Source organism: Silurus aristotelis (assembly GCF_946808225.1).
Source record: "Silurus aristotelis genome assembly, chromosome: 19".
NCBI classification, from domain to species: domain Eukaryota; kingdom Metazoa; phylum Chordata; class Actinopteri; order Siluriformes; family Siluridae; genus Silurus; species Silurus aristotelis.
In genome coordinates this window covers 8037676-8050692 of record NC_139592.1, presented here as the reverse complement: position 1 = coordinate 8050692, position 13017 = coordinate 8037676, and the positions used below count along the sequence as shown (strand labels likewise).

At 39.4% G+C, this 13017-nt stretch overlaps 1 protein-coding gene across 4 annotated transcripts in view; it reads right to left on the bottom strand.

The window, feature by feature from the left end:
• Positions 1–13017, bottom strand: part of samd11 (sterile alpha motif domain containing 11) — a 55366-nt gene that overhangs the window by 16755 nt on the left and 25594 nt on the right. For all 4 annotated transcript variants that reach the window (XM_083569816.1, XM_083569817.1, XM_083569818.1 and 1 more), the window contains exons 4-5: positions 12868–12977; positions 4710–4802 (exon numbers count right to left, since the gene is read on the bottom strand). In XM_083569816.1, coding sequence (XP_083425942.1) covers positions 4710–4802; positions 12868–12977 — 203 coding nt within the window. The remainder of the gene's footprint in view (positions 1–4709; positions 4803–12867; positions 12978–13017) is intronic.

Genomic DNA, 13017 nt, shown 5'->3' with positions numbered 1-13017 from the left:
TCAACTAAATATTTAAAGCAATTACAACTTCTTTCCTTTCGATTCTGGACACAAAATTTGTAGATTTATGATGGGAGTGACTGAATTCTAGAGGGTGCACCTACACTGATATGTGAATGACAGAGTGAAGAGACGTCAGTGAGTAAATTATTAGGTGTGGACCTGCCAACAACAGAAGAGGCAGTAACCCAAGGCAGAGCTAGGGGACTGGAGTAGGAGGAAGGGAGAAAGAAAAGAAGAACGCAAGGGTGAGAGGGAGGAAGAGAGAGAGACAGAGTGAGAGAGAGAGATAGAGTGAGAGAGAGGTGAGGAGAAAGAATAAGAAGGGGGGGATATTTTTACCCTCCGCGTTGAAAGCTGAGTCTGGCCCCAGGCTGGCGGAGAGGGAAGGGGGTGGGGGTGTGAGGGTACTGTGCCAAACATCGAATAATCCACCAAAGGCCCTCAGGTGTATGTTTGTCTGTGTATGTGTGTGCGTGTGCGCGTGCGCGTGCGTGTGTGTGTGTGTGTGTGTGTGTGTGTGTGTGTGTGTGTGTGTGTGTGCGCGCATGTGTGTGTGTAAAAGAGAGAGCATGAACGAAAGAGGGATAGAGAATGTGTGAGAGACTCTGTAATTACTGAAGTATATGCAAGTTTCAAATTTTGTAAGAATACTCGGGAATGTGAATAACACAAACATATGGCTTTAGCATGCGTCTGCTTGTTCTTCTGTACTTTATATGTATTTGCATTCATTTGGCTGAGGCACACACTCACCTGTGCGCAAGGCGGCAAAATTGTTTTTGCACCTTTGTCTTGTGTAAGCTAAGAAGGCTTGTTTTGACTATGCCAGAGACTGCATGAAATGCATTCACAGTTTTCTTTGTGTCTGCACGTGTGTCAGTTTCTGTGTCTACAGGGTCGCCTCGACACTGCCGCCACATCTCTAAGAGTCTAGATCTAAGCTTGACTCCATGTTTGTACAGTGCTTGTCTTGCTCTCATTTGCTTCTCCTCTTAAAGATGGCACCTGGTGCTCCAGACTCTTACCAATGTTGTGAGGGTAGACAATCTCAGATAGGAGCAGCAGCTAGGTCTGAGGCCATGCCCACATATACAGTTAATTCTGAATAAATTTTTTCATTGTCATTGATTTTGTGTGGAATTTTATTTTTACTTTATTTTAATATAGCCCCTAATGATACATGCTATACTGTTGAGACAAACCACGTGCTCAATAAGACATTAGTCGTATTTATAGCATTATTAGCATTTTTTTTTTTTGTTTAATGTTTTTAAGTTTATTATGTGAGCATTTTTTTTTTTTATATATATTTCTTAGCATTTTCTTACGCACAGAGCATAGACGTAGCATAATACCATTATCAATTCTTTAAGCCAAGCTGCATAACAGCATATTCAAAATGATGTATATGTATTTTTATCTGATTTGTGCTTCAAAAATCCCTATTTGTATTTCGGATAAAAATCTAAATGGGTGTGGCCTTAACTGGAAGGGTTTTTGCTTCCAATGTGCCCTTGAAAAAAACAGAGATAGAAACATCAGCAGTGATCTTAAAAGTCTGCCTCAGACATTTCATAACTGATTTGAACCAGAGATGTTTTTTGTTTGTCCTGCAAGCTTCTTATCTGGCCACTTAGTCGCTCCTGCATCAAAATAAAATCCTCCCATACATGCAACTTTTTGCTGCCTTCAGCTGGATCCCAGGGCCAGTGCACATCTACTGTCTCAATCAGATTCCCTCTAAACTTTTCTGGCAAGCTTTAAAAAAAAAAAAAAAAAAAAAAAAACAGTGTGCCTTGTAATCACATCAGTATAATGTATTTATATTGAGTTTCATCTTAAAGAAATATTTTCAAAAATGCAGTGTTCTGAAAATTAGGGGGATAAAAATAAAAAACAGAGCCTGGCGCTCATATACATCAGCATACAAACTCACCCACTCACAACAGTAATCTAATGACAGACCACAGACACAGGGCATTAGATTTGCAGTGACCTGAAGTCATACTAATTTGATCAGGCACTGTAAGCACTAGCGCCTACACAACGCCTTCATGTTCATTACGCCACCACGGTAAGCACCTGTGAGAGTGAGTTCGCAAGTGAGACCTAAAAATATGACTGTGAGCAACGAAAGCAAAGTTAAAAAGAAAACACGACGTCGTCTTAATTCTCAGGTGTGGATGTGTCGAGTTAAATACAGTCTTTTACTTTGAGGGCCAGGATCCAAACAGCGAAACCTTTCCATGTAGGAGTGTAACACGTGACGTTAAATGGAGCATCGTAACATTATACAATGTCCACAGACACTCCGCTTACCCAGACACTGGGACGGCGGGTTACTGTTGTTTAAATGCAATTATCATTATACTGCTTTTAAAAACTTGCCCCACTATTCTCAAAGTTACATGTGCATGCTAAACACAAACTCGAAGAACCTTCAAAACAAGTAGAGGAAATGGAGGAAGCCATGCGTGTAGAGCGTAGTGAGCACCCCCACCCAGCTCTATGCTCTCAGCTTGAGCAGCTGACCTAATCTGAGCGGCAGGCGGTAAATCTGGCGCTAGGCTGCTGGGGGTATCAGCCTCGCTCTCACCTCCCAGTTGTGCCGTCTTGGCTGTCGGCATGGGCGCACATGCATGTGATTTGTGCTGCCCCAGAGAGATGGAGAACGAAGGACAAAAAGAGAAAAAAGAAGTGAGGGAGGGAGAGAAAAAGTATAAGACAGAGCTACAGCATAGAGAACCAGCTTAACCACGGCTCACCAACTCAACAGGACGAGAAAGAAAAAATAGATATCAGAGATAAAGAAGCTAGTTATGATGAGAATTCGAAGGCAGAGCAGTCATTTGGACTCTCAAGTACTTATTTTCTTTTACCATAAACATATGAAAAAATTTTATTAAAAAACCATTTCAATAAATTTTTTACTTTTTCCAACTTTAGTTCTGATCTGTGCATATAAGGACTCATAAACACAGATGTGGATAAAGCTAGAATTTTTTTAATAACAAACCAACACACTGTAGTATACAGACTTTATTATGTTTTAAAATTAATCCATCAGGACTTTCATCACGAGCAGATTTTGGGTTGGGGCTTATTACTGCCAATCTCATGTGTTCATGTAAATTATTTAGGTGAAGGCAATAGATTATGAAAGGAAAGATTTTCATAGAAAAGAGGACATGGCTTCTACAATAACTAAATTTTACAAATACATACCAATTTAGGACCCCCTAACCAAGAACTCCGGTGTCTAAAAATTTATTATTATTATCAACTAAATGAATTATAATTCTTCTTTTTTTTTTTTTTTTTACACCCAAGTATGTTTACAAAGTCATCATAGAAACCTTGTTAGATTGCTGATTTCTAGCTGGGGAGATTCCCCAGGAACTTTGCAGTTAAGAACAGCAACATGTTGCTTCTATGAAAGTTCTGGGTTATTTGCAAAAGTATACCAGCTGTCTGAGAGACTGAAAACATAGGGTTAGCCCTGTCACTTATCCATCTGCCCTGACTAGTCCAATTGCAAAAGGTTATACTGGGTAAAGAGCAAGGTATTTTCATGTTAAGAAGACAGAAGAGAGAACTTCAGTATTGAATGCTGACACATTTTAGACAGTAGAGGAACATGTACTCCATTAAAACAGTGGATTATTTTAATCAATGGCTACATTAGTCCGATAGTCTTAATTCTGGCTGTTAAGCATCCTGCATCAATATAACACTAGGAAAAATTCAGATTCTACATAAATAGCACATTAAAAAATCACAACAATGGACTATTTCGTAACTGTGAACACTGCTTCCAACTGGAGTCGCTTTTTGTAAAAAGAAAGCTAATCAAAATATTTCTGTAAAATAACTTGCTACTATAATCTAAATCAAAAATCCCATTACACTGCACTACTCAGGCAATTTTGCAAATTGTAGTATTTCCAGCAAACTCAGAGAAGACTTCAACCACCAACCATCCACCCTTAGCTAAAAGGTACACACAATATTCACTCTTTAGCACTCTTTTCTTTTAGAAAGAAACAGATCGTGAGAGAGCAAGTGGCCATTTCAGTTATATACTTATTTTAAATAGATGCATATTATGTCACTAAGGTCCTTGCAAAATCATCCAACCAGGAAAAAGGTTCTGCTGAATATAATTGTTACTGTATATACTTAAATGTACAACTTGAGGACAAAAATAGAATGCATGGTGATACTACATTTCTTGCTTTACAATGCACTATGGTATTAAGGTAGTTGAGGGGTAAACACTCATTTAAAAAATTCTGCTATTACATCAAAGGTGAAAAAAATTATTAAAAAAATCAGACCTACAGTCAAAACCTAAAAGAGTGGCAAAACTCAAGTGCACTACACTCAAAACAAACAATAACTATATGATATTAAGTGTCATGGCTCCTTATTATCAGAAACAACGAATACATTTTTATAAACTTATTCATAAATGCCTCAGCCATTCCAAACTACAATGTATGTGAGAAAACAGTGCAAATGAGAAGAAAACTGGGGTTGTCTGAACATGTAAGAATATAAATAGGTGAAGTTCAAGAGGTGGAGGTGTGTAACTCCTCCTACCCACCCCCTCTCCCAATGTAAGGTCAAACAGATCTGATTACATCACACCACCTGCTTGGTGTCTCACACACACACACACCTAAGTTTGCCTACGAGGCTCTTACCTTTGGGAGACACGCTGCGGGACTTCTTGCTGTCAGATGGGCACTCGCTGCTGCTGCTTGGGGAATAGGCTCTCTTCTTGCTTAGAACGTCATCTGGAAGAGAGGAACAGAGCGGAGGAGTTCAGCACCAAGCCCAGGGGAAATAGAGTGAGGCTGCCTCGCTAGCTAGCACACCAGCTACCTGAGTACATGCTGGAGCTGTGGGCGAGACGAGGAGCTGCCACGGCTCTGCCAGAGATGAGAGGGCCCTGTGCCAGCGTCGACGACAAATCTGTCTCTTACCAACGCGCGCAGAGATTCGGTTTCTCTTTCTGTCACTCGCGCTCCCCTTCTGTCTCGCACAAACACTCCCTCCTCTCTCACACGCACTCTTTCTATGTCTCCCTCGCTTTAACCCTTGATCTCTATGTCTCTCCTAAGTTTACACAACCTAAACCTGGTCTAAAAGTAGTGCACAGACTAAAAAAAACAAACAGAAGTGGGGATAAAAAGAAAATCTGACATAAAAACACTTTGAGGAAATACTGCTTCTAGTTTTTCAGACCCGCTTTGTTTACGGTCCATATAAACCTCACACCTTTGGCTAATCTCCCTTCCTCCCCCTGTCTCTCCCTTAACTTTCTCTGCTCTCTTTTTCTGTTTACGTATTCTCTCCCTCTTTCTCTCTCACACCCTTTGTGTTGAAGTCCTGAGGCTGTCTGCTCGAGCCCGGCGTAGCTCGTTGCTCATGTCTAGTGTACGATTACAGCACCCTCCTCCCCCAAGAGCGCATCTCAAATCAATATCCTGCTAATCATGCTGGCAGCGGCTGCTGAGAGTGTGGTGCTGCATGCACGCAGGAAGGAAGAGACCGTTTGTCATTGCACTTTCTCTCACTCCATATCTCTCTCTCTCTCTCTCTCTCTCTCTCTCTCTCTCCTCAGCTCAAGCCGCAGATACCCCTTCCTTTTTTTCTCTTCATCCTGGGATTTTATCGTCTTACTTTTAATAATAGAAACGTTGCAATAAACTAGGCCTATCAGTTCAAATAAAGCATCTCAGACGCAAGCTTCATCCATCTGGCTGTTCACACATTAAAAGCACACTTAAATAAGACTAGATGCTTAAAGGGCAACAAGCCGTGCACTCGCTAGATCACAATAAGTTTGTAATCCAAAGGCCACACACACGCGCACACATACATACATTTGCACAGACTGCACTTCATCTATTGATGCCAAACACTCTGGTCACCTCTCTTTCTCTCTATTTCTCTCTCTCTGATAAGAGTGTCTGAATAAAAGGATTAAAAGGAGAGAAAAAAAAGCCTGTGCATGAAAGGACTTTTGGAGTGTTAGAGCAAGGTCTGGGAGGCTTTGTAAGGAGCGCGTTTGCACTAATGATGGCGTTTGATGTGTTTCCTGAGATAGAAGGCGACCTATCCTCTTCTAGAGAGTGAGGGCTTTTTTAATAAGCCTCTCTTCTGCACTTTAGTCATATCTTTTTTTTTCCACGTCACCAAATCTCCAACAGTCCTTTTCACTTCTGTCACTGAACACGACAAAAGAGGAAGAATTCCATGTGCAGTGCATCGTTTGCCCTCTGCTATTCTCCTTGCAAGAGATCGATCGTTTTATTTCAGTTTTACAAAACCATGTCATCAAGCAGTACTGTTTACAATTAACCCTAAAGGAGCAACCTCTGACTGAGTGTGTGTAAATGAGACAAGTGGTTGCAATGAGACTAACTTTTAGTATTTCCAGAAGGAAATGCTTGGAGAAAAAGTGCTATGCATTATAATGTTACTAATAAAGATTACTAGTCTAAAACTAAGCTCCCATTAGACAATCTGCTCCTTATCAGACTTCTATTCAGTCAGAATTTCTCAGCATGCCAACAAGGACATTGCCCTGAGCTCCATGTGGAGCCATTCAATCGCACCATCTCCACCACTCACTGTACCTTATGAAGTGTTGCGTAAAACATTTGGTAGAGAATCTCTCCACCAAGCTAGACCCATAAAATTTGAATTTCCAGTTTATTAGTTACTAGATCAGAAAACCTTATAATCACACAACTTTTAATGCTATTAATCTAATTAATAATATAATAGTTTCTTTTCTAGCTTCTACTCAAGCCGCTAACCTACTTAGGTAGTTTCGAGAAAAGACACTAATTAATCTAAACACCGTGTCAGCATTCTTTTCACAACTCACAGAAGCCAATTTGCCTAGCGTGACATGTTAAACTCCACATGGAAAGTATAGGAAGATCAGGATCGTACCTCTGACCTCAAAACTGTGAAACATCAGCACTACCGTGCCGTTGTGTCACCCTACGAGCTTCGTATGATAAGATTTTGTAACAATGATTTCATGCTTTGTTTTAAATAATATAGTTTGGAGCGCCATTGTACAATATTTAGGAGCAAAGGAACAAAAGACTTCCTGCTCAGTTGGTGCCTAGTTTAGCAAACACACACATCAGATTTCACCGGACTTTTTTTGTCACATGTCAAGATTTTTTTTTGTTACATGGCAAAGTTCTTACTTAACCCTTTCGTGTACAAATGACTATTAAATATATCATGATATACTGTACATATAACTGCATGCAAATGTAAATACATGTGTATTTATTTGCACCTGTCACTCTTAGCAATGTTGCACCTGTCACTGTCAGCCATGTTGAACTGGGATACTAGTGTAATAAACTCAGGGAAATGTGTGTATAAAGGCTAGAGTTGGCCTTACATTAACAATTGATGAAAGTAAACTTAATACAAAGCTAGCAAATATTGTTAGTTTAACTGAATATTCTGTACACTGAATATTCTGACTACTTAGCAGGTTTATCCAGGCTGGTATATTTCCTGCTGTTCATAGGGGTAAAAGTAAATACTTAGAGATAAATTTAACTAGAGGCAAAGACACTACAGAGATAGAAGTTTGGCTGGCTATAAGATGGGCAAAAGCCAAAGGTTGAAGCAGAGCAGCGTGCCTATGGCACCAACACAAGACAAGCAGAGGAAGCCCGGCTCCACAGCACGCTCCCTCTGCTTTTAGCACTTGGCCCTCGTTCACATAATGCACTCAACAAAAGCAAAGATTGGAGGGTCGGCATGCAGAGGAAGAGGACCTTATTCTGTACAGAGACTTGGAGGCGGGCAGTGCCGTTGACTCACACACTGCTTCTTCTGTTCCTTTGAGAAAAAAATCAGGTCCATACTCAGTGCAAACTCTCCCACTGTCTCCCTTCCTCTTTTCTTCATTATTTTAAGTCTGGTTTTTCTTCGTTTTATTTTTTTTCCCAAGACTTTGGCATACTATATAGTCACTGTTACAGTTTTTCAAAATATGTCTATACTTTCTGCCCCACACAGTCAATATGAGGAAACTTAGTTTCCAAAATGCCTTGCTTGAATACCCCATGATTGTGATGCCACCACCATTGACACCTTGACATACATCCACTTGTAATAGATTGAAATTTGGCTGTTTCTCAGCATGTAATTTCTTGACCAATCAATTGATGAGCAGTGCTGTTCACACTGCAGTCTGTAGTAGGTTTACTAGAGCAAAAGTTGTGGGGATTTTGTTTTCTCGGCTGTGGAAAAGGAACTGTATCTTTGCATAGCCTTCCAAATGATACAGACATCAGATAGTATTGGCTGAAGTTTTTTTTTTTTATCCCCAATGTGTCTGAGAATTTCAGTCTGAGCTTACCAGTTTGCTAGTTTTTCTGCATTTTGTTAACACGGAAACAGTAAAGTGCAAATACCGTCTTGCTGATGGATGGGTCATAGTACCATAGAGCAATGATTATTAATCACTTTAAAAACAATAAAATTAGAAGGCTGTTTAATTTGAAACACAAATTCATTACAGTTACACTGTAGCTTAGTGTATTGGATAAATTGTTTTTCCTGTAATTGAGTACATTTACTTTGTAAATAGATCTTTCTATGGCTATGAACTTTATCTACCTGATGGTAACTTTATTTGGTCTACAACATGATTAAATAACATCATGTTACATTAGGCTACCAACCATCGACATGAAGTACCACCTGTTCTACCTATTAAAGTGTTTTTCCTACTCCCAACACAACTGATTCATCTAATCAGCTAATTAACAGCCCTTATGTGAGAGTGTGTTAGACCAGGTACACCACTAAAATAAGCAGAACAGGGGGTATATCAGGACCAGGGTTAGAAAGCTATATATTATACCATAATATAACGTTAATTTGAGATGTAAAGTCAGAATATATAGGTGCACGTCTGTACTTAAACGCAATAAGCATGAATTCTGGCAAACAGACAATGAAGATGACAGGGTAAATCCAAGCAATATAAAAATAAACATTAGATTTGGTAATCATTAGATTTGGTTATCAGATCCCAACTGTCAAAATCGTTTGTGCTTTTCCTGAGTATTTTTTTCTCTGGTAATTAGATTTTATAATGTTATTATTTTACCTATAGAAAACATATATGCAAAATAAAAACATTCCGGTCCAGAAAAGCCAGTAGTCTTGAGAAGTATTTATCGTAACAATGTCAAAATTTCACTATGAAAAGTCTTTTCCCAAGTTCCCACTTACACATTCAAATTAAAGACTGAGTATTCCAGCACCTACACAACAACAAAAAAAATGGTAAAAGTAAACTAAGCAAAAAAACTGCAGCAGCAGTGATACTGTAAGCCCAAAGATCGTTCAGCCTGCAGAGAGGAGAGGAGAAGAGAGGCTGGGGAGAGACTGGGGAGAGAGGGATTCAGTAATGTCTGCCTGCCACTGCCTGAGGGGCAGAGATCTAAAGGCAGAAAGCCTTTAAGACCAATTAAATGTTGCTTCTTAACACTGTGATGCTCAGATTTAGCACCAAACAGGGAGCACTGGCGCTGCCTAGCTCCACAATCCTGCCAACCTGGGCTCCTGCACTGCTCAATGCCTATAGAAAATATAATAGGCGCTCTCTTTGTCTCTCTCTCTCTTTTTTTTTTCTGTGCTTGGGATAATCAGCCTTTCTTTACAGGCATCATAGCCTCAACTGCTGCTCTTAAACACATTCAACTGCAACCTCTGCTCAATGAAAAAGGTGCAGGAAAGTAAGAGGATGTGAGAAAGGAGAGAGGCATACAGAAAAAGAAAGGATATTTTTGAGAAGAGGGTTGCCAGTTTACTCCTATTTTCCCTGTTTGCTTCTCTCCTCTTCTGTCTCGCTGTGGTCACTGACAGGTCAGACAGGCCAGGCTCCTTAATTCCCTTTCCTTATTCTGTTAATCTGTCATCTTTATCAGGCAGGGGAAGTGGCGGGTGGTTCGGCGAAGCCACGGCCTCCAATCAATCTTCACATTACATCTGACAGAATGGTGCTAATAACTTATTGATCCCCCTGTTTGCGGGCCTTAGCCAGGGCTTGAAAGGCTACCATTGATTGGCTGCAGGGGGGAGAGAGAGCTGCGTGGCTCTTTCGCTAGCCCAGAAGATGCAACGCCACCTCCCTCGACTGCCGCTCACCCGCTGAGAGCCTCAGGGGAGGATTGACAGAAAGCGAGAGAGAGAGCGATAGAGGGAAAGAGAAAGAGAAAAAGGACAAAAAATAATGGAAAAAACAAAAATAAAAAGCAGTATGGACATGAAACAAGATATTATAATATGAGACAAAACTTGATAAAATATTTGTTTTTAAGCAGCCCCCAGAATTATTAGTAGGGAAACCACAAATTTGGATAATAATAATTCACTAACAAATTTTATCATTTGGGTCTCCTCTATCACATACTCCCACCCAGCATTTATCTTTTTTTAAGTAGAACACCTTATTTGATTATTACAGGCACACTGGTTCGAAGCCACATTTAGGAGTCTACACAGGAGCCAGACGATCTGCTTGGCGCCCCTGCCCTCCCCCTCACTTGCTCCTCCTCTCCCCCCTCCCCCTTACTAGTTCGGCTAGAGAGATGGAAGGAGAAGGAGGAGAGAGAGAGAGAGAGAGAGAGAGAGAGAGAGAGAGAGAGAGAGAGAGAGAAGAGAGAGAGAGAGAGAGCATCCGAAGCTCCTTCGCTGCCTGAATGGGACTGACGCCTAGGTTGGCTCTCCTGTCTGACCCTCAGATTTAATTAACGGCCCTCTCCGTGGCGGCGGCCAACCAACACCCCCCATCCCCCACCCCCTTTCTCCGCCTGTCTTGCACCACTCCGCCGCTGTCTGCTTTCCCCTGATACCATGCAGGACTCCAACCTGGCTTTATCCCCCCCCTTCCTTCTCCCTCTCCGTCTCCCTGGTTCCGTAACTGCATACCCACGGCAAGTCAGACTTCAAAGGAAGTGAAATAGACTGTGCAAAAGAAACAAATAATTTTTTTTTAAAGCTGCTAGAGTTTCTGAGTTTAGCATAGAAAAAAATTAAAGCTTGGGCATCTTTTGGGCTTATCTAATATTTGCGACTATGTGGTGTAACAGGTCAAAATAATTGTTGACACACCATTTATTATCTGCCAGCTATGTCAAATCCTTTTTTGTTACTATGCACCGCAACTGTTGACATCATTTTCCTCTTAGGTTCCGCTCCCACTGTCCTCGCCTGTCCTCATCTAACCCTTGACTAGACCCAAGGACAAAAGCACTTTTTAATTTCACTTGCAGACAAGATTAAGAAATGAGCGGGCTGGTTTGTTCACAGACAACATTAAAAGGCACACACGCATGTACATTTTACTCTCAACAAATCAACATTCAGCCCTATGCATCCACCTTCACCCCGCCCCACTTCCTCTGTATTTGTATATTGGAATTTAACAGGCTCTTATATTTTAAGATGCAACACCACTTGGCATATATACAACACAGATTTTCAACACTGTCTAGTTTTTTTTTATTAAATAGCAATACATTTCTTGATTTGACCAGAGTTCACACTCCAGAGCACACGCAAAATGACCATTAAAATCACATTCTACAAAGTTAAGAATACAGTTAATACATTTAATAATTAACTTTATGGTAAAGTGAACTTTTGAAAAAGACCTTCTTTCCAACCCGAACATCTAGGCAATAAAGATAACTTTCTCTATAATTTCCTATGAATCATTAAGCCAAGACTGGAAATATGTCATGATGAGACATAGTGACTTTTTTTTTATATAGGACATTAAGTATTATTATACAATATTATTGGTAATATAAGACAATAATATAAGACTTCCTTTGGATACTGTTATCATATAACAATGAATATTTATGAATACAAGGAGATGCATCAATATTGTTATAAATTATAGACACTTTTTTTTTTTTTTTTTAGACATCAGCAGTATAGTGATAATAATTATTTCATTTTATTTTTATTAGAAAGATTATTTAAAACATTTGTTTAAATATCAGTTAGAAACTAATCGAACCAAAAAAAAGCAGCAGAATTGGTCAGAATTTAAACCTGAATCTTTAAACATGTTAAATATTCCATTATTATGTTTTCTTCCTATTGAACAGTTTTTTGATACTTTTTTAAAATACCTTTTAAAAAATACTTTCAAATACTTGAAAATATATAATATTTTGAGTCATTATATGAAAGTATTACCAAATTCAGTTTTTTAGCAAACATTGAAATCATTATTTTTATTATTATTGAAAAGCATTGAGATAAGACATTTTGTCATACAGTTCTCTAATAAAAAGGGGAAAATACACTGAAATATTAATTAGATGCACATGAAATAACTACTCAGTCACGGAATCTTGTAAGTTTGAAGTTTAGTAGGTATTGCAGAATGAAGAGATTTAAACAAAAAATGATTTGCATGCTTGTTTAACAATGTGAGGAGATAATAAAGATACAGCATTAAGTAACTTGTCGAAAGATAGACACAATAGCACAATGGGATGAGTAATGAGCTTACATTGCCCATTTAAGCAAATGAACATTTAAATATTGAAGAGACTAAATCATTACAGAAATTAAGAAGGATACATTTTGCTAAAGGGGTATATATATATATATATATATATATATATATATATATATATATATATATATATATATATATATATATATATATAGAGAGAGAGAGAGAGAGAGAGAGAGAGAGAGAGAGAGAGAGAGAGAGAGAGAGAAAACTACCCACAGTTAATGATTAAACTCAGAGTATTTTGAGCAAGAGGTGTGTCTTACCTGAATGTGTGGAGGTGAGGCTGATGTCAGAGCATGGCTGGCCCTCAGGCATGCCGTGCTGTCGGGTGTGGCGGAGGTTGGAGATGATCGTTGAGAGGTCACTGTCACGACTAATGAGAAAAAAGAAAGAGAAAGAGAAAGCGGGAATGA